Source organism: Dendrobates tinctorius, unplaced genomic scaffold (assembly GCF_039654945.1).
Source record: "Dendrobates tinctorius isolate UK_male_01 unplaced genomic scaffold, ASM3965494v1 ptg000348l, whole genome shotgun sequence".
NCBI classification, from domain to species: Eukaryota; Metazoa; Chordata; class Amphibia; order Anura; family Dendrobatidae; genus Dendrobates; species Dendrobates tinctorius.
The window spans coordinates 567,094-589,027 of record NW_027362014.1 but is presented as its reverse complement, the minus strand read 5'-3'; the positions used below and the strand labels follow the sequence as shown (position 1 = coordinate 589,027).

The window sequence follows — 21,934 nt, the reverse complement described above, 5'->3', positions numbered from 1 at the left end:
ACTGATATAGTGGTCAGTAATACTGTTATTATTCCTCATGTACTCACAGTTAACTGATGCAAAGTTTGTTGAAAGGATAATACTTCTTACAGTCTTCCTCTTCTGAGTAGCAGGCAGCTGTGAGATGCTTGGAAGACGCACACCTAGTATGATCTAGTCTAGAGGATGAGCTTTACTACTAAGAATTTGCAACACATTTTCACTTTCAGTTTCATACATTGTAAGTAGGGGGGTTGGGGCAGCATGAGGTTAACCAAGTATAAGATTAGATAAGGGCAGTGGAGAACAGTGACACACAAGAAGTAAGAAATGTCTCTATCTCCAGCAGAACTGCTTATCACTGTTGTTCATAGTTTGATAGAACATATATATTTGAGTAACATTTATAAAATTCATATGAAATATTAATACATTTTTTTTTAAAGCTGGAGTCGGAGTCGGTACATTTCTACCGACTCCGACTCCAACCAAAACTAACTCCGACTCCGACTCCACGACTCCGACTCTGACTCCACAGCCCTGATTTAGAGGCAGTCTACTGTACAGCAGATCATAGAAGTCTGTGCAGCATGGAGAGGCAGTCTACTGTACAGCAGATCACAGAAGTCTGTGCAGCTTGGAGAGGCAGTCTACTGTACAGGAGATCATAGAAGTCTGTGCAGCATGGAGAGGCAGTCTACTGTACAGATCATACAAGTCTGTTCAGCATGGAGAGGCAGTCTACTATACAGATCATACAAGTCTGTGCTGCATAGAGAAGGAGGGTACTGTATTGCAGATCATAGAAGTCTGTGCAGCATTTAGAGGTTGTCTACTTTACAGATCATACAAGTCTGTGCTGCATGTAGAAGCAGTCTACTGTACAGCAGATCATAGAAGTCTGTGCAGCATTTAGAGGTTGTCTACTGTACAGATCATACAAGTCTGTGCAGCATGGAAAGACAGTCTACTGTACGGCACATCATAGAAGAATGCAGCATGGAGAGGCAGTCTCCTGTACAGCACATCATTCAAGTCTGTGCTGCATGGAGAGGCAGTCTACTGCACAGCAGATAATACAAGTCTGTGCAGCATGGAGTGGCAGCCTGCTGTACAGCAGGTTGTCTGGTGTGTCTCCATTGTATGCAGCAGATGTGATGGTGCTGTGACTCTGAATGTGCTACCCGGGTCACTTCTGGGGTCTCAGTATTTTCCTCTTCTCCCACAGATGTGTTCACCCTGAGCTGAAGAGCCTGGCGCTGGGGATCTACACCATGGCGGTCCGCGTGCTAGGTGAGAGGCGGCACTTGCAATGCTGCTTCCCGGGGTGTACTTATTTATGTGGTGGATCCTGAGATGTGGTCATTGTATATCACATCCACACGTGTCATCTTTTATGATTTTCTTGTTTGTCTTGTGGTTTTCCTTCTTGTGTTTTGCGCTGTTTTTGGACTTTTTGTGTCACATTGACAAGCGCTCTCATAATGTAGGGGGACTGGCCCGCTTGTGCAATTTTTAGTTACTTCTTTAAAAAATTGATACTTGATGTATCAAATCTAAAACATCTGGAAAAGACAGAAAGACGTAAAAAACAGAAAATAAAAACACAGGAGACTAAACTGCCCAAATCAAAACTCACTTAAGGAGACGACGTCACAGAAAAAACGGGCAGTGATGCAGTGATGAGCCTCCCGAGCGCAGACGTTCAGTGACACGGAGGATGTCAAGTAAAAAATGGGCAGCAATGCAGTGATCAGCCTCCCGAGTGCAGACGTTCAGTGACACGGAGGATGTCAAGTAAAAAATGGGCAGCAATGCAGTGATCAGCCTCCCGAGTGCAGACGTTCAGTGACACGGAGGATGTCACTCAAAAAATGGGCAGCAATGCAGTGATGAGCCTCCCGAGTGCAGACCCTCAGTGACACGGAGGATGTCAATCAAAAAATGGGCAGCGATGCAGTGATCAGCTTCCCGAGTGCAGACGTTCAGCGACACAGAGGAAGTCACGTAAAAAACAGGCAGCGATGCAGTGATGAGCCTCCCGAGTGCAGACGTTCAGTGACACGGGGGAAGTCACTCAAAAAATGGGCAGCAATGCAGAGATGAGCCTCCCGAGTGCAGACGCTCAGTGACACAAAGGATGTCACTCAAAAAACGGGCAGCGATGCAGTGATCAGCCTCCCGAGTGCAGACGTTCAGCGACACAGAGGAAGTCACGTAAAAAACAGGCAGCGATGCAGTGATAAGCCTCCCGAGTGCAGACGTTCAGTGACACGGAGGATGTCACGTAAAAAATGGGCAGCAATGCAGTGATGAGCCTCCCGAGGGCTGACGTTCAGTGACACAAAGGATGTCACTCAAAAAATGGGCAGCAATGCAGTGATAAGCCTCCCGAGTGCAGACGTTCAGCGACACAGAGGAAGTCACGTAAAAAACAGGCAGCGATGCAGTGATGAGCCTCCCGAGTGCAGAAGTTCAGCGACACAGAGGAAGTCACGTAAAAGAAACAGGCAGCGATGCAGTGATGAGCCTCCCGAGTGCAGACGTTCAGCGACACAGAGGAAGTCACGTAAAAAACAGGCAGCGATGCAGTGATGAGCCTCCCGAGTGCAGACGTTCAGCGACACAGAGGAAGTCACGTAAAAAACAGGCAGCGATGCAGAGATGAGCCTCCCGAGTGCAGACGTTCAGTGACACAGAGGAAGTCATGTAAAAAACAGGCAGCGATACAGTGATGAGCCTCCCGAGTGCAGACGTTCAGCGACACAGAGGAAGTCACGTAAAAAACAGGCAGCGATACAGTGATGAGCCTCCCGAGTGCAGACATTCAGTGACACGGAGGAAGTCATGTAAAAAACAGGCAGCAATGCAGTGATGAGCCTCCCGAGTGCAGATGTTCAGCGACACAGAGGAAGTCATGTAAAAAACAGGCAGCGATGCAGTGATGAGCCTCCCGAGTGCAGATGTTCAGCGACACAGAGGAAGTCACGTAAAAAACAGGCAGCGATGCAGTGATGAGCCTCCCGAGTGCAGATTTTCAGCGACACAGAGGAAGTCACGTAAAAAACAGGCAGCAATGCAGTGATGAGCCTCCCGAGTGCAGACGTTCAGCGACACAGAAGAAGTCACGTAAAAAACAGGCAGCGATACAGTGATGAGCCTCCCGAGTGCAGACATTCAGTGACACGGAGGAAGTCATGTAAAAAACAGGCAGCAATGCAGTGATGAGCCTCCCGAGTGCAGATGTTCAGCGACACAGAGGAAGTCATGTAAAAAACAGGCAGCGATGCAGTGATGAGCCTCCCGAGTGCAGATGTTCAGCGACACAGAGGAAGTCACGTAAAAAACAGGCAGCGATGCAGTGATGAGCCTCCCGAGTGCAGATTTTCAGCGACACAGAGGAAGTCACGTAAAAAACAGGCAGCAATGCAGTGATGAGCCTCCCGAGTGCAGACTTTCAGGGACACAGAGGAAGTCATGTAAAAAACAGGCAGCGATGCAGTGATGAGCCTCCCGAGTGCAGATGTTCAGCGACACAGAGGAAGTCACGTAAAAAACAGGCAGCGATGCAGTGATGAGCCTCCCGAGTGCAGATTTTCAGCGACACAAAGGAAGTCACGTAAAAAACAGGCAGCAATGCAGTGATGAGCCTCTCGAGTGCAGACATTCAGCGACACAGAGGAAGTCATGTAAAAAACAGGCAGCAATGCAGTGATGAGCCTCCCGAGTGCAGACGCTCAGTGACACAGGAAGTCACGTAAAAAACAGGCAGCGATGCAGTGATGAGCCTCCGGAGTGCAGACGTTCAGTGACACGGAGGAAGTCATGTAAAAAACAGGCAGCAATGCAGTGATGAGCCTCCCGAGTGCAGACGTTCAGTGACACAGAGGAAGTCACTCAAAAAACGGGCAGCAATGCAGAGATGAGCCTCCCGAGTGCAGACGTTCAGCGACACAGGAAGTCACGTAAAAAACAGGCAGCGATGCAGTGATGAGCCTCCCAAGTGCAGACGTTCAGCGACACAGAGGAAGTCATGTAAAAAACAGGCAGCGATGCAGTGATGAGCCTCCCGAGTGCAGGCGTTCAGTGACACAGAGGAAGTCACGTAAAAAACAGGCAGCGATGCAGTGATGAGCCTCCCGAGTGCAGGCGTTCAGTGACACAGAGGAAGTCATGTAAAAAACAGGCAGCGATGCAGTGATGAGCCTCCCGAGTGCAGGCGTTCAGTGACACAGAGGAAGTCACGTAAAAAACAGGCAGCGATGCAGTGATGAGCCTCCCGAGTGCAGACGTTCAGTGACACAGAGGAAGTCACGTAAAAAACAGGCAGCGATGCAGAGATGAGCCTCCCGAGTGCAGGCGTTCAGTGACACAGAGGAAGTCACGTAAAAAACATGCAGCGATGCAGAGATGAGCCTCCCGAGTGCAGACGTTCAGTGACACAGAGGAAGTCATGTAAAAAACAGGCAGCGATGCAGTGATGAGCCTCCCGAGTGCAGACGTTCATTGACACAGAGGAAGTCATGTAAAAAACAGGCAGCGATGCAGAGATGAGCCTCCCGAGTGCAGGCGTTCAGTGACACAGAGGAAGTCACGTAAAAAACAGGCAGCGATGCAGTGATGAGCCTCCCGAGTGCAGGCGTTCAGTGACACAGAGGAAGTCACGTAAAAAACAGGCAGCGATGCAGTGATGAGCCTCCCGAGTCCAGACGTTCAGTGACACAGAGGAAGTCATGTAAAAAACAGGCAGCAATGCAGTGATGAGCCTCCCGAGTGCAGACGTTCAGTGACACAGAGGAAGTCATGTAAAAAACAGGCAGCGATGCAGTGATGAGCCTCCCGAGTGCAGGCGTTCAGTGACACAGAGGAAGTCACGTAAAAAACAGGCAGCGATGCAGTGATGAGCCTCCCGAGTGCAGACGTTCAGTGACACAGAGGAAGTCATGTAAAAAACAGGCAGCGATGCAGTGATGAGCCTCCCGAGTGCAGACGTTCAGTGACACAGAGGAAGTCACGTAAAAAACAGGCAGCGATGCAGTGATGAGCCTCCCGAGTGCAGACGTTCCGTGACACAGAGGAAGTCATGTAAAAAACTGGCAGCGATGCAGTGATGAGCCTCCCGAGTGCAGGCGTTCAGTGACACAGAGGAAGTCACGTAAAAAACAGGCAGCGATGCAGTGATGAGCCTCCCGAGTGCAGGCGTTCAGAGACACAAAGGAAGTCATGTAAAAAACTGGCAGCGATGCAGTGATGAGCCTCCCGAGTGCAGACATTCAGTGACACAGAGGAAGTCATGTAAAAAACAGGCAGCGGTGCAGTGATGAGCCTCCCGAGTGCAGACGTTCAGTGACACAGAGGAAGTCATGTAAAAAACAGGCAGCAATGCAGTGATGAGCCTCCCGAGTGCAGGCGTTCAGCGACACAGAGGAAGTCACTCAAAAAATGGGCAGCAATGCAGAGATGAGCCTCCCGAGTGCAGACGTTCAGTGACACGGAGGAAGTCATGTAAAAAACAGGCAGCAATGCAGTGATGAGCCTCCCGAGTGCAGACGCTCAGTGACACGGAGGAAGTCATGTAAAAAACAGGCAGCAATGCAGTGATGAGCCTCCCGAGTGCAGACGCTCAGTGACACAGAGGAAGTCACTCAAAAAACAGGCAGCAATGCAGTGATGAGCCTCCCGAGTGCAGATGTTCAGCGACACAGAGGAAGTCACTCAAAAAACAGGCAGCAATACAGTGATGGGCCTCCCGAGTGCAAACGCTCAGTGACACAGAGTATGTCACTCAAAAAATGTGCAGCAATGCAGTGATGAGCCTCCTGAGTGCAGACGCTCAGTGACACGGAGGAAGTCACTCAAAAAACAGGCAGCAATACAGTGATGAGCCTCCGGAGTGCAGACGCTCAGTGACACAGAGGAAGTCACTCAAAAAATGGGCAGCAATGCAGTGATGAGCCTCCCGAGAGCAGACGTTCAGCGACACAGAGGAAGTCACTCAAAAAATGGGCAGCAATGCAGTGATGAGCCTCCCGAGTGCAGACGCTCAGTGACACGGAGGAAGTCATGTAAAAAACAGGCAGCAATGCAGTGATGAGCCTCCCGAGTGCAGACGCTCAGTGACACGGAGGAAGTCATGTAAAAAACAGGCAGCAATGCAGTGATGAGCCTCCCGAGTGCAGACGCTCAGTGACACAGAGGAAGTCACTCAAAAAACAGGCAGCAATGCAGTGATGAGCCTTCCGAGTGCAGACGTTCAGTGACACGGAGGAAGTCAGGTAAAAAACAGGCAGCAATGCAGTGATGAGCCTCCCGAGTGCAGACGCTCAGTGACACGGAGGAAGTCATGTAAAAAACAGGCAGCAATGCAGTGATTATCCTCCCGAGTGCAGATGCTCAGTGACACGGAGGAAGTCACTCAAAAAACAGGCAGCAATGCAGTGATGAGCCTCCCGAGTGCAGACGCTCAGTGACACAGAGGAAGTCACTCAAAAAACAGGCAGCAATGCAGTGATGAGCCTCCCGAGTGCAGACGTTAAGTGACACAGAGGAAGTCACTCAAAAAACAGGCAGCAATACAGTGATGAGCCTCCTGAGTGCAGACGCTCAGTGACACGGAGGAAGTCATGTAAAAAACAGGCAGCAATACAGTGATGAGCCTCCCGAGTGCAGACGCTCAGTGACACAGAGGAAGTCACTCAAAAAACAGGCAGCAATACAGTGATGAGCCTCCTGAGTGCAGACGCTCAGTGACACGGAGGAAGTCATGTAAAAAACAGGCAGCGATGCAGTGATGAGCCTCCCGAGTGCAGACATTCTGCGACACAGAGGAAGTCACGTAAAAAACAGGCAGCAATGTAGTGATGAGCCTCCCGAGTGCAGACGCTCAGTGACACGGAGAAAGTCATGTAAAAAACAGGCAGCGATGCAGTGATGAGCCTCCCGAGTGCAGACGTTCAGTGACACGGAGGAAGTCATGTAAAAAACAGGCAGCGATGCAGTGATGAGCCTCCCGAGTGCAGACGTTCAGTGACACAGAGGAAGTCATGTAAAAAACAGGCAGCGATGCAGTGATGAGCCTCCCAAGTGCAGACGCTCAGTGACACGGAGGAAGTCATGTAAAAAACAGGCAGCGATGCAGTGATGAGCCTCTCGAGTGCAGACGTTCTGCGACACAGAGGAAGTCACGTAAAAAACAGGCAGCGATGCAGTGATGAGCCTCCCGAGTGCAGACGTTCAGTGACACAGAGGAAGTCACTCAAAAAATGGGCAGCAATGCAGTGATGAGCCTCCCGAGTGCAGACGCTCAGTGACACAGAGGAAGTCACTCATAAAATGGGCAGCGATGCAGTGATGAGCCTCCCGAGTGCAGACGCTCAGTGACACAGACGATGTCACTCAAAACACAGGCAGCGATGCAGTGATGAGCCTCCCGAGTGCAGACGCTCAGAGACACAGAGGAAGTCATGTAAAAAACAGGCAGCGATGCAGTGATGAGCCTCCCGAGTGCAGGCGCTCAGTGACACAGAGGAAGTCATGTAAAAAACGGGAAGCAATGCAGTGATGAGCCTCCCGAGTGCAGACGTTCAGCGACACAGAGGAAGTCACTCAAAAAACAGGCAGCAATGCAGTGATGAGCCTCCGGAGTGCAGACGCTCAGTGACACAGAGGAAGTCACTCAAAAAATGGGCAGCAATGCAGTGATGAGCCTCCCGAGAGCAGACGTTCAGCGACACAGAGGAAGTCACTCAAAAAACAGGCAGCAATGCAGTGATGAGCCTCCCGAGTGCAGACGCTCAGTGACACAGAGGAAGTCACTCAAAAAATGGGCAGCAATGCAGTGATGAGCCTCCCGAGTGCAGGCGCTCAGTGACACAGAGGAAGTCACGTAAAAAACAGGCAGCAATGCAGTGATGAGCCTCCCGAGTGCAGACGTTCAGCGACACAGGAAGTCATGTAAAAAACGGGCAGCAATGCAGTGATGAGCCTCCCGAGTGCAGACGTTCAGCGACACAGAGGAAGTCACTCAAAAAACAGGCAGCAATGCAGTGATGAGCCTCCGGAGTGCAGACGCTCAGTGACACAGAGGAAGTCACTCAAAAAATGGGCAGCAATGCAGTGATGAGCCTCCCGAGAGCAGACGTTCAGCGACACAGAGGAAGTCACTCAAAAAACAGGCAGCAATGCAGTGATGAGCCTCCCGAGTGCAGACGCTCAGTGACACAGAGGAAGTCACTCAAAAAATGGGCAGCAATGCAGTGATGAGCCTCCCGAGTGCAGGCGCTCAGTGACACAGAGGAAGTCATGTAAAAAACGGGCAGCAATGCAGTGATGAGCCTCCCGAGTGCAGACGTTCAGCGACACAGAGGAAGTCACTCAAAAAACAGGCAGCAATGCAGAGATGAGCCTCCGGAGTGCAGACGCTCAGTGACACAGAGGAAGTCACTCAAAAAATGGGCAGCAATGCAGTGATGAGCCTCCCGAGAGCAGACGTTCAGCGACACAGAGGAAGTCACTCAAAAAACAGGCAGCAATGCAGAGATGAGCCTCCCGAGTGCAGACGCTCAGTGACACAGAGGAAGTCACTCAAAAAATGGGCAGCAATGCAGTGATGAGCCTCCCGAGTGCAGACGTTCAGCGACACAGAGGAAGTCACTCAAAAAACAGGCAGCGATGCAGTGATGAGCCTCCCGAGTGCAGATGCTCAGTGACACAGAGGAAGTCACTCAAAAAACAGGCAGCGATGCAGTGATGAGCCTCCCGAGTGCAGACGTTCAGCGACACAGAGGAAGTCACTCAAAAAACAGGCAGCAATGCAGTGATGAGCCTCCCGAGTGCAGACGCTCAGTGACACAGAGGAAGTCACTCAAAAAATGGGCAGCAATGCAGTGATGAGCCTCCCGAGCGCAGACATTCAGTGACACGGAGGAAGTCATGTAAAAAACAGGCAGCAATGCAGTGATGAGCCTCCTGAGTGCAGACGCTCAGTGACACGGAGGAAGTCATGTAAAAAACAGGCAGCAATGCAGTGATGAGCCTCCCGAGTGCAGACGCTCAGTGACACAGAGGAAGTCACTCAAAAAATGGGCAGCAATGCAGTGATGAGCCTCCTGAGTGCAGACGCTCAGTGACACGGAGGAAGTCATGTAAAAAACAGGCAGCAATGCAGTTATGAGCCTCCTGAGTGCAGACGCACAGTGACACGGAGGAAGTCATGTAAAAAACAGGCAGCAATGCAGTGATGAGCCTCCCGAGTGCAGACGCTCAGTGACACAGAGGAAGTCACTCAAAAAATGGGCAGCAATGCAGTGATGAGCCTCCTGAGTGCAGACGCTCAGTGACACGGAGGAAGTCATGTAAAAAACAGGCAGCAATGCAGTGATGAGCCTCCTGAGTGCAGACGTTCAGTGACACGGAGGAAGTCAGGTAAAAAACAGGCAGCAATGCAGTGATGAGCCTCCCGAGTGCAGACGCTCAGTGACACAGAGGAAGTCACTCAAAAAACAGGCAGCAATGCAGTGATGAGCCTCCCGAGTGCAGACGCTCAGTGACACAGAGGAAGTCACTGAAAAAATGGGCAGCAATACAGTGATGAGCCTCCTGAGTGCAGACGCTCAGTGACACGGAGGAAGTCATGTAAAAAACAGGCAGCAATGCAGTGATGAGCCTCCCGAGTGCAGACGTTCAGTGACACAGAGGAAGTCACTCAAAAAACAGGCAGCAATACAGTGATGAGCCTCCTGAGTGCAGACGCTCAGTGACACGGAGGAAGTCATGTAAAAAACAGGCAGCGATGCAGTGATGAGCCTCCCGAGTGCAGACGTTCAGTGACACAGAGGAAGTCACTGAAAAAACAGGCAGCAATACAGTGATGAGCCTCCCGAGTGCAGACGCTCAGTGACACGGAGGAAGTCATGTAAAAAACAGGCAGCGATGCAGTGATGAGCCTCCCGAGTGCAGACGTTCTGCGACACAGAGGAAGTCACGTAAAAACAGGCAGCAATGCAGTGATGAGCCTCCCGAGTGCAGACGCTCAGTGACACGGAGGAAGTCATGTAAAAAACAGGCAGCGATGCAGTGATGAGCCTCCCGAGTGCAGACGCTCAGTGACACGGAGGAAGTCATGTAAAAAACAGGCAGCGATGCAGTGATGAGCCTCTCGAGTGCAGACGTTCAGTGACACAGAGGAAGTCACTCAAAAAACAGGCAGCGATGCACTGATGAGCCTCCCGAGTGCAGACGTTCAGTGACATGGAGGAAGTCATGTAAAAAACAGGCAGCAATGCAGTGATGAGCCTCCCGAGTGCAGACGCTCAGTGACACGGAGGAAGTCGTGTAAAAAACAGGCAGCGATGCAGTGATGAGCCTCTCGAGTGCAGACGTTCAGAGACACAGAGGAAGTCACTCAAAAAATGGGCAGCAATGCAGTGATGAGCCTCCCGAGTGCAGACGCTCAGTGACACAGAGGAAGTCACTCATAAAATGGGCAGCAATGCAGTGATGAGCCTCCCGAGTGCAGACGCTCAGTGACACAGACGATGTCACTCAAAACACAGGCAGCGATGCAGTGATGAGCCTCCCGAGTGCAGACGTTCAGTGACATGGAGGAAGTCAGGTTAAAAACAGGCAGCAATGCAGTGATGAGCCTCCCGAGTGCAGACGTTCAGTGACACGGAGGAAGTCAGGTAAAAAACAGGCAGCAATGCAGTGATGAGCCTCCCGAGTGCAGACGCTCAGTGACACAGAGGAAGTCACTCAAAAAACAGGCAGCAATGCAGTGATGAGCCTCCCGAGTGCAGACGCTCAGTGACACGGAGGAAGTCATGTAAAAAACAGGCAGCAATGCAGTGATGAGCCTCCCGAGTGCAGACGTTCAGTGACACAGAGGAAGTCACTCAAAAAACAGGCAGCAATACAGTGATGAGCCTCCCGAGTGCAGACGCTCAGTGACACAGAGGAAGTCATGTAAAAAACAGGCAGCAATGCAGTGATGAGCCTCCCGGATGCAGACGCTCAGTGACACAGAGGAAGTCACTCAAAAAACAGGCAGCGATGCAGTGATGAGCCTCCCGAGTGCAGACGCTCAGTGACACAGAGGAAGTCACTCAAAAAACAGGCAGCAATGCAGAGATGAGCCTCCCGAGTGCAGACGCTCAGTGACACAGAGGATGTCACTCAAAAAACGGGCAGCGATGCAGAGATGAGCCTCCCGAGTGCAGACGTTCCGGGACACGGAGAAAGTCACTCAAAAAACAGGCAGCAATGCAGTGATGAGCCTCCCGAGTGCAGACGCTCAGTGACACAGAGGAAGTCACGTAAAAAACAGGCAGCAATGCAGTGATGAGCCTCCCGAGCGCAGACATTCAGTGTCACACAGTAGGTCACTCAAAAAATGGGCAGCAATGCAGTGATGAGCCTCCCGAGTGCAGACGCTCAGTGACACACAGTAGGTCACTCAAAAAATGGGCAGCAATGCAGTGATGAGCCTCCCGAGTGCAGACGCTCAGTGACACAGAGGAAGTCACTCAAAAAATGGGCAGCAATGCAGTGATGAGCCTCCCGAGTGCAGACGCTCAGTGACACAGAGGATGTCACGTAAAAAACAGGCAGCGATGCAGTGATCAGCCTCCCGAATGCAGATGCTCAGTGACACAGAGGATGTCACTCAAAAAACAGGCAGCAATGCAGTGATGAGCCTCCCGAGTGCAGACGTTCAGCGACACAGAGGAAGTCACGTAAAAAACAGGCAGCAATGCAGTGATGAGCCTCCCGAGCGCAGACATTCAGTGACACACAGTAGGTCACTCAAAAAACAGGCAGCAATGCAGTGATGAGCGTCCCGAGTGCAGACGCTCAGTGACACAGAGGAAGTCACTCAAAAAATGGGCAGCAATGCAGTGATGAGCCTCCCGAGTGCAGACGCTCAGTGACACAGAGGAAGTCACTCAAAAAATGGGCAGCAATGCAGTGTTGAGCCTCCCGAGTGCAGACGCTCAGTGACACAGAGGAAGTCACTCAAAAAATGGGAAGCAATGCAGTGATGAGCCTCCCGAGTGCAGACGCTCAGTGACACAGAGGAAGTCACTCAAAAAATGGGAAGCAATGCAGTGATGAGCCTCCCGAGTGCAGACGCTCAGTGACACAGAGGATGTCACTCAAAAAACAGGCAGCAATGCAGTGATGAGCCTCCCGAGTGCAGACGTTCAGTGACACACAGTAGGTCACTCAAAAAATGGGCAGCAATGCAGTGATGAGCCTCCCGAGTGCAGACGCTCAGTGACACAGAGGAAGTCACTCAAAAAATGGGCAGCAATGCAATGATGAGCCTCCCGAGTGCAGACGCTCAGTGACATGGAGGAAGTCATGTAAAAAACAGGCAGCGGTGCAGTGATGAGCCTCCCGAGTGCAGACGTTCTGCGACACAGAGGAAGTCACTCAAAAATCAGGCAGCGATACAGTGATGAGCCTCCCGAGTGCAGACGCTCAGTGACATGGAGGAAGTCTTGAAAAAAACAGGCAGCGATGCAGTGATGAGCCTCCCGAGTGCAGACGTTCTGCGACACAGAGGAAGTCACTCAAAAAACAGGCAGCGATACAGTGATGAGCCTCCCGAGTGCAGACATTCAGTGACACAGAGGAAGTCACTCAAAAAACAGGCAGCAATGCAGTGATGAGCCTCCCGAGTGCAGACGTTCAGTGACACGAAGGAAGTCATGTAAAAAACAGGCAGTGATGCAGTGATGAGCCTCCCGAGCGCAGACGTTCCGTGACACGAAGGAAGTCATGTAAAAAACGAGCAGCGATGCAGTGATGAGCCTCCCGAGTGCAGACGCTCAGTGACACGGAGGAAGTCACTCATAAAATGGGCAACAATGCAGTGATGAGCCTCCCGAGTGCAGACGTTCCGTGACACAGAGGAAGTCACTCAAAAAACAGGCAGCAATGCAGAGATGAGCCTCCCGAGTGCACACATTCAGTGACACGGAGAAAGTCACTCATAAAATGGGCAGCAATGCAGTGATGAGCCTCCTGAGTGCAGACGTTCAGCGACACAGAGGAAGTCACGTAAAAAACAGGCAGCGATGCAGAGATGAGCCTCCCGAGTGCAGATGCTCAGTGACACGGAGGAAGTCACTCAAAAAACAGGCAGCGATGCAGTGATGAGCCTCCCGAGTGCAGACGCTCAGTGACACAGAGGAAGTCACGTAAAAAACAGGCGTTGATACAGTGATGAGCCTCCCGAATGCAGATGCTCAGTGACACAGAGGATGTCACTCAAAAAACAGGCAGCAATGCAGTGATCAGCCTCCCGAGTGCAGACGTTCAGTGACACACAGTAGGTCACTCAAAAAACAGGCAGCAATGCAGTGATGAGCCTCCCGAGTGCAGACGTTCAGTGACACACAGTAGGTCACTCAAAAAATGGGAAGCAATGCAGTGATGAGCCTCCCGAATGCAGACGCTCAGTGACACAGAGGATGTCACTCAAAAAACAGGCAGCAATGCAGTGATGAGCCTCCCGAATGCAGACGCTCAGTGACACAGAGGATGTCACTCAAAAAATGGGAAGCGATGCAGTGATGAGCCTCCCGAGTGCAGATGTTCAGTGACACAGAGGAAGTCACTCAAAAAACAGGCAGCAATGCAGAGATGAGCCTCCCGAGTGCAGACGCTCAGTGACACGGAGGAAGTCACTCATAAAATGGGCAGCAATGCAGTGATGCGCCTCCCGAGTGCAGACGTTCAGTGACACAGAGGAAGTCACTCAAAAAACAGGCAGCAATGCAGTGATGAGCATCCCGAGTGCAGACGCTCAGTGACACGAAGGAAGTCATGTAAAAAACGAGCAGCGGTGCAGTGATGAGCCTCCCGAGTGCAGACGCTCAGTGACACAGAGGAAGTCACTCAAAAAGCAGGCAGCGATGCAGTGATGAGCCTCCCGAGTGCAGACGCTCAGTGACACGGAGGAAGTCACTCAAAAAACAGGCAGCGATGCAGTGATGAGCCTCCCGAGTGCAGACGCTCAGTGACACAGAGGAAGTCACTCAAAAAACATGCAGCAATGCAGTGATGAGCCTCCCGAGTGCAGACGCTCAGTGACACGGAGGAAGTCATGTAAAAAACAGGCAGCAATGCAGTGATGAGCCTCCCGAGTGCAGATGCTCAGTGACACAGAGGATGTCACTCAAAAAATGGGCAGCAATGCAGTGATGAGCCTCCCGAGTGCAGACGTTCTGCGACACAGAGGAAGTCACGTAAAAAACAGGCAGCGATGCAGTGATGAGCCTCCCGAGTGCAGACGCTCAGTGACACAGAGGAAGTCACTCAAAAACGGGCAGCAATGCAGTGATGAGCCTCCCGAGTGCAGACGCTCAGTGACACAGAGGACGTCAAGTAGAAAACAGGCAGCAATGCAGTGATGAGCCTCCCGAGTGCAGACGCTCAGTGACACAGAGGAAGTCACGTAGAAAACAGGCAGGAATGCAGTGATGAGCCTCCCGAGTGCAGACGCTCAGTGACACAGAGGAAGTCACGTAAAAAACAGGCAGCAATGCAGTGATGAGCCTCCCGAGTGCAGACGCTCAGTGACACAGAGGAAGTCACGTAGAAAACAGGCAGGAATGCAGTGATGAGCCTCCCGAGTGCAGACGCTCAGTGACACAGAGGAAGTCACTCAAAAAACGGGCAGCGATGCAGTGATGAGCCTCCCGAGTACAGACATTCAGTGACACAGAGGAAGTCACTCAAAAAATGGGCAGCAATGCAGAGATGAGCCTCCCGAGTGCAGATGCTCAGTGACACGGAGGAAGTCACTCAAAAAACAGGCAGCGATGCAGTGATGAGCCTCCCGAGTGCAGACGCTCAGTGACACAGAGGAAGTCACTCAAAAAATGGGCAGCAATGCAGAGATGAGCCTCCCGAGTGCAGATGCTCAGTGACACGGAGGAAGTCACTCAAAAAACAGGCAGCGATGCAGTGATGAGCCTCCCGAGTGCAGACACTCAGTGACACAGAGGAAGTCACGTAGAAAACAGGCAGCGATGCAGAGATGAGCCTCCCGAGTGCAGACGCTCAGTGACACAGAGGAAGTCACGTAGAAAACAGGCAGCAATGCAGAGATGAGCCTCGCGAGTGCAGACGCTCAGTGACACAGAGGAAGTCACGTAGAAAACAGGCAGCGATGCAGAGATGAGCCTCCCGAGTGCAGACGCTCAGTGACACGGAGGAAGTCACGTAAAAAACAGGCAGCAATGCAGAGATGAGCCTCCCGAGTGCAGACGCTCAGTGACACAGAGGAAGTCACTCAAAAAACAGGCAGCGATGCAGTGATGAGCCTCCTGAGTGCAGACGCTCAGTGACACAGAGGAAGTCACTCATAAAATGGGCAGCAATGCAGTGATGTGCCTCCCGAGTGCAGACATTCAGTGACACAGAGTAAGTCACTCAAAAAACAGGCAGCGATGCAGTGATGAGCCTCCTGAGTGCAGACGCTCAGTGACACGGAGGAAGTCACTCAAAAAACAGGCAGAGATGCATTGATGAGCCTCCCGAGTGCAGACATTCAGTGACACAGAGGAAGTCACTCAAAAAATGGGCAGCAATGCAGTGATGAGCCTCCTGAGTGCAGACGTTCAGTGACACAGAGGAAGTCACTCAAAAAATGGGCAACGATGCAGTGATGAGCCTCCTGAGTGCAGACGCTCAGTGACACGGAGAAAGTCACTCAAAAAATGGGCAACGATGCAGTGATGAGCCTCCTGAGTGCAGAAGTTCAGTGACACAGAGGATGTCACTCAAAAAATGGGCAGCAATGCAGTGATGAGCCTCCTGAGTGCAGACGCTCAGTGACACAGAGGATGTCACTCAAAAAACGCGCAGCGGTGCAGTGATGAGTATTATGAATGAGTCACCATAGGAGGCAAAAACAGAAATACTAGCTAAGTCCAGAAAACCAGAGAAGTTGGCAGCTATCGGATTGCAGACCCCTGAACCTATCAACAACAACTAGCAGTAGCCGTGGGGGTTTCCTACGGTGCCCTAGACCCCTCGATCACAGCCGGAGAACTACATAGCCTAAACACAGAAAGGGGAAAAACTAAACTGCCCCAGAGCAGACCCCAAAGCAACAGGCAGTCCCCAACATATAATGACGGTGAAGCAAGATGAAAAAACACTCACACAGATAGAAAGATAGGCTGAGCAAATGATGGGGCCCAAGCTAACTAAATAGGACAGGATAGGAAAGCTGCTGTCTGCAATCCGCCAAAACCCTGTCAAAAACAAGAGCCAACAGACTGATAGGGAAAAAAGCCCTGAAGACGCTAGGCTTCAAAAAGACTATATCAGTACTCAGGTATTTTCTGAAGACAGAGCAAAAAGGAATTCAGCTCACCCCAGCAGGGAATGGCAGAAATTCAGAAAAACAAGGCAAAACAAAACACAAATGCAAAAAGCAGAGCAGAAAACTTAGCTTTTGAGGCAGGAATCAGACTGGTCTCCTAGAATCCCTCAGAGAGATCAGCAGCAAGGCAGAAGGGCGTCGGCTGCCTTATATCCAGTCAGCAATTCCCGTCACCCAGTCATCATCATCATACCCAGGTGCTTGGTAATCAGCCTCACTAGCTTCTTTCACCAGAAGAGGGAGTTCATCAGACCTCAATGGTGAAGGGGAAAATGAACTCACAACAGATGAGCCTCCCGAGTGCAGACACTCAGTGACACAGAGGAAGTCATGTAAAAAACGGGCAGCGGTGCAGTGATCAGCCTCCGCAAACCGAGATGTTCAGCAACACCTCTGCCCTGATACTTCTCACAAAGAAAGGCTATGTTCACAATAGGCTGCTGTCATTGTCATTACATCGGCAGTGCCACTGCTTAGGGTTTGTTACACTGTATCAGCGCAGCTCCACTGTAAGGTCAGCACTGCAGCATTTCTGTTTACAACTCACAGAGGATTGTCAGCTGACACAGTGTAACAAGCAATCCTCTGTGAGAAGTTCAGGGCTGCTGAGAAAGAGGAGACCTCAACCCTTAGGGTATGTGCACACGTTGCGGATTCTGCTGCAGATCCGCAGTGGATTTGGTCTTGCGGATCCGCAGCAGATCTGCAAGTGAATGATGTACAGTACCATTTTAGCTTATATAAAAAAAAAACGCTGTGCACATGCTGCGGATTTTTCCGCACAGATTTGATGCAGCTTAAAAACTGCAGCACGTCACTTCTTTTGTGCAGATCCGCAGCGTTTTGACACCTGCTCCATTATATGGATCCGCCGGGGAAATCCGCATAAAAACTGCAGAAAATTCCACAGCAGAATCCGCATCGTGTGCTCATACCCTTACAACGCCATAATAGGATGTACTGCTTCCACTTCATGGATAGACCCCAATAGTGACATTGTGGGGGCTACTCACTTCATCCAATGCAGAGGGGGAGGGAAACCACCACATCGATCAGCCAACTAATGAGACCCTGCTGCTTGTGTCTTACAGCCGGGGTCCCTGCCCCCATGTACTATGGTGCCCTGATCGACAGCGTGTGTTTGAAGTGGGGGGTCCGGCAGCGCAGCACAAAGGGGTCCTGCAGATTGTACAACACCGATGCCTTCCGGTGAGTGAGGAGCAGGGAACGGAGGAATGGTGACTGACTTCTACTGTGCTGGGGAACTGCCCAAAAGGATCAGCATTTCCATAGTCACCTCCAGAGCTGCACTCACTATTCTGCTGTTACATCGTGTCTTATCCTCCAGTCACCTCCAGAGCTGCACTCACTATTCTGCTGTTACATTATGTCTTATCCTCCAGTCACCTCCAGAGCTGCAATCATTATTCTGCTGTTACATCGTGTCTTATAGTCCAGTCACCTCCAGAGCTACACTCAGTATTCTGCTGTTACATCGTGTCTTATCCTCCAGTCACCTCCAGAGCTGCAATCATTATTCTGCTGTTACATCGTGTCTTATAGTCCAGTCACCTCCAGAGCTGCACTCAGTATTCTGCTGTTACATCGTGTCTTATCCTCCAGTCACCTCCAGAGCTGCACTCACTATTCTGCTGTTACATCGTGTCTTATCATCCAGTCACCTCCAGAGCTGCAGTCAGTATTCTGCTGTTACATCATGTCTTATCCTCCAGTCACCTCCAGAGCTGCACTCACTATTCTGCTGTTACATCGTGTGTTATCATCCAGTCACCTCCAGAGCTGCAGTCACTATTCTGCTGTTACATCATGTCTTATCCTCCAACTCTTTTATTTTACAAAATTATCAAAATTACACTCAGAAACAAACCACAATACATAAACTAAAGAAAACCAACATAGACAGACATAAAATGTGCAAAACATGCGCAAACAACTGAAAGTCCAAATCCTTTCCTTGTCCCCCACTGAGCTCGGCAGCTTAGGGTCCCCCAGCAGGAATCCACTTAAAAGAAAATACAAAGAAACATAAACCCCTCTCCCCACTCTCACTCCATTCACCCCCATTCACACCTCACCGATTTTACTAGTTTACTATTTACAATTTTACTATTTACAAAAACCAAACGAGAATAACCCTTTCCTGGCCCTCCGCCTTGAAAAAAACAAGAACTCTGCCACTTTGGCCGACAAACCTTACCTCCTATTACACAGCAAAGATTTTTTTTTTTTTTTTTTCCTCTCCCACACATGGCAACAAGTTCGCAGCCTTTTTTTTCCCACCACCTTGCACCGCAGGTCCTACAAGTTTGTAGCCTTGTCACTGCAAAATCTGGTCCACGAAAGTTTATGGCCTTTTGATTCCACACGAAAACTATTTCCAGGGTCCGCAGAGTCTACTTCTCCTGCCCTGCTCCTCTGCTCCTTCATGTTGCTCTTGGCATCCGGTCATCCATCCACCACCCCCCATGCACCCCCCTCCCAACCTGACTACACCCCATCCACACATTCTAACTAAAAAAACAAAAAAAACGTGTGTTATATGTTTTTCCTTTTACCAAAGCACAACCAAAAGACATTTTCCAAAACTCTCAATACCATCCCATCTACTTACGCATTAATATACAAACTAAACACAGCATTTACATACCCAAGGCCCAAGTTTGGCACCTGTAAGCCCAATATCCATTATATGTCCTGTTTTTAAAACAAAAAGCTAAGGTGGCATGCACCAGCCCACCACCAGGAAAACGGGGTTCTAGAGGCTCCATCCCTCACTAACACATTCATCCTATCCCTCAAGAACTAAGACTGTCCCTACTTCTGTCCCTAAAAAAAAGAAACCTGTCCCTATCTGTCCCTACCTGCCCCTACTCTACCTAACTTATCATAACTAACTCTCTATCTGTCCCTCAGTGCCTGTCCCTCCCTGTCCCTATCTGCCCCTACTTCTGTCCCTAACACACCCAGTGAAACTTATGCTATCCCTACCCTCATTCACACGGAGCTAGCTCTCCCTTGAGTGCGTTTTTAAAAGGAGAGGCCTCTCCAAAGCCAAGAGGCCTTCCTCACACCCAACCTTTCGAACTCCAAAGAACGGACCTTCACCAGGTCACCCAAGATGTTTCCTACCACCTCATCCCTTGGGAGGGTTTTTTTCCGCGTCGTAACTAGGCACCGTGCATTCCAAGTGTGGAACCTAACCGCTGCACTGACTAGGAATAAAGTGCACGGGTCCCGGCCACCCAGGGATCTGAACGCTCCATAGGCCCATTCAGTGTAGGAGAGGGACGCCAGCCGCGGCCAACGTATGGAGGCACCCACCCTGTTGTAAACCTCTGCATTAAAGGGACAATGAAGCAGGAAGTGCTCCATGCTTTCCAGCACGTCGCCACACTCCTCACGAGGGCAACCCCGGTCATCGGAGTTCCTGCACTTCAAGTTGTCCCTTACATACAGCCTCCCGTGGAAGCAATGCCAGGTCAAGTCCCAAAACTTCATGGGGATCCGCTTAGAATTTAAAAGCCCCTGCCCGACCTCCAGATCCCGGCCAGGGCAATCCTTAAGGGCCAGGGGCTTCTGGAAATGGGTCAACAGGACCCTCCTGTCAAGGCACTGCCTCGACATGGTCCTGATTTCCCACATTCCCAGACCCCACCGGCGGATCACCTTCAGAACCGGGGTAGCGTAAGCCGGAAGATGCCCATGAGGTGTGCGTAGGTCCTTCACCCGCCCTCCTGTCTCCCATTCCTGGAAGAAAGGCCAAAGCCAACCCTTGCAGGAGACTACCCACGGAGGAGCCCTCTCTAGCCAGAGGTTAGAGATGTTAGTCTTAAGAAAGGTGTTTACTAGAAACACCACCGGGTTGACCATACCCAACCCGCCTAGTCTCCTCGTACGGTATGTAACCTCCCTCTTGATTAGGTTAAGCCTATTCCCCCATAACAATTGGAAGAACAGGCTATAGACCCGCGTCCAGAGAGGTTCCGGCAAGATGCACACACTGCCCAGGTATATCAATAAAGGTAGCAGATAGCCTTTAGCCAGGGCAACCCTTTCCCTCAGGGTTAAAGACCAACCCTTCCATTGGTCCACCTTTTGGGCGGCGATCTTAAGTCTGCCCTCCCAATTTTGCTGGGGGTAGTCCCCGGGGCCAAATTCGATGCCTAGAATTTTGGCGGTGGCCTGGGGCCCTGGAAGGGTGTCCGGGAGATCAAAACTAGGATCTCCCCCTCCCAGCCAGAGACTTTCACACTTATCCCGGTTGATCATGGACCCGGATGCCTCCGAGTAGCGCACTACCTCCGACATGACCCAGTCCGCCTCCCCTCTCGAGGATACGAACAGGGAAACATCATCGGCGTACGCCACCACCCTCAGAGAGGAGCCAGAGCCCGCCCGGTCCATCCCGACTCCCGCCAACGGTCCACGATCTACCCTCCTTAAGAAGGGATCGATCGCGAACACGTATAAAAGCGGGCTCAGCGGACAGCCCTGACGGACCCCAGAACCCACCTCAAAAGGACGACCTGACCAACCATTCACCAGCGGAAAAGTCTCAGCCCCTTGGTACAAGATCTCTAACCATTTTACAAACCTCCCAGGCAGACCATACCTCAAAAGGACGGACCAGAGGTACTCGTGGTTGACCCGGTCAAAGGCTTTCGCTTGATCTAATGACAGCAAGTACCCCTTCCAGTGACCTGCCCTACCCTGCTCCACTGCCTCTCGGACACCGAGCACAGCACTAAAAGTACTGCGGCCTGGAACAGAGCAATGCTGGGCCCCTGAAAGGAGCCGGGGTGCAAACTTCACCAGCCGATTAAACAGCACCTTGGCCAGAACCTTCCGGTCCGTATCGAGAAGCGCTATGGGACGCCAGTTCTCGATTCGGGACGGATCCTTACCCTTTGACAGAATAATGAGGGCTGACTTCCTCATTGAGCCGGGAAGAGTGCCCGAGGAGAGACACTCATTAAAGACCCCTGTCAAGAGGGGGACCAAGGAGTCCCTAAAAGTCTTATAGAACTCAGATGTTAAGCCATCCGGACCTGGCGATTTCTTGAGCCGAAGCCCATCAATGGCCAGTCTCACTTCCTCTTCCCTGATTTCTTCTGCCAAAACACCAAGAGAGGGGTCACCCCCTGGCTCAGGGATGGCTTCAGCCAGGAAAGCCGACATCCTGTCCCGATCCAGATCCTTCTTTTCCAAGAGGTGTGAGTAGAAGGATCTGACCACCTCCAGGATCCCTGATTTGGATCTGTTCAGGGACCCCGTACTGTCGATCAGTCCTGTCACCATCTTACAATTCACTGACATCTTACAGTTTCTGTAAGGGTCGGGCGAGCGGTACTTCCCGAAGTCCCTCTCAAAAACCAAAGATGTGTGCCTATCATACTGACACCTCTTGAGCAAAGATTTCACTCTGGAGATTTCCTCTCGGTCACCTCCAGTCGAGACAAGCTGCTCGAGTTTCCTCCCCAGAGCCTGGTACAAGCGGTGCCTGTTCAGACTCCTGAGGCTCGAGAGCTGACGGAA

At 51.1% G+C, this 21,934-nt stretch overlaps 1 protein-coding gene across 1 annotated transcript in view; it reads left to right on the top strand.

The window, feature by feature from the left end:
- The window catches only part of SLCO1C1 (solute carrier organic anion transporter family member 1C1), a 245,412-nt gene that overhangs the window by 171,274 nt on the left and 52,204 nt on the right, over nucleotides 1–21,934 (top strand). The window contains exons 13-14 of the mRNA XM_073562346.1: nucleotides 1,208–1,272; nucleotides 17,470–17,587. Coding sequence (XP_073418447.1) covers nucleotides 1,208–1,272; nucleotides 17,470–17,587 — 183 coding nt within the window. The remainder of the gene's footprint in view (nucleotides 1–1,207; nucleotides 1,273–17,469; nucleotides 17,588–21,934) is intronic.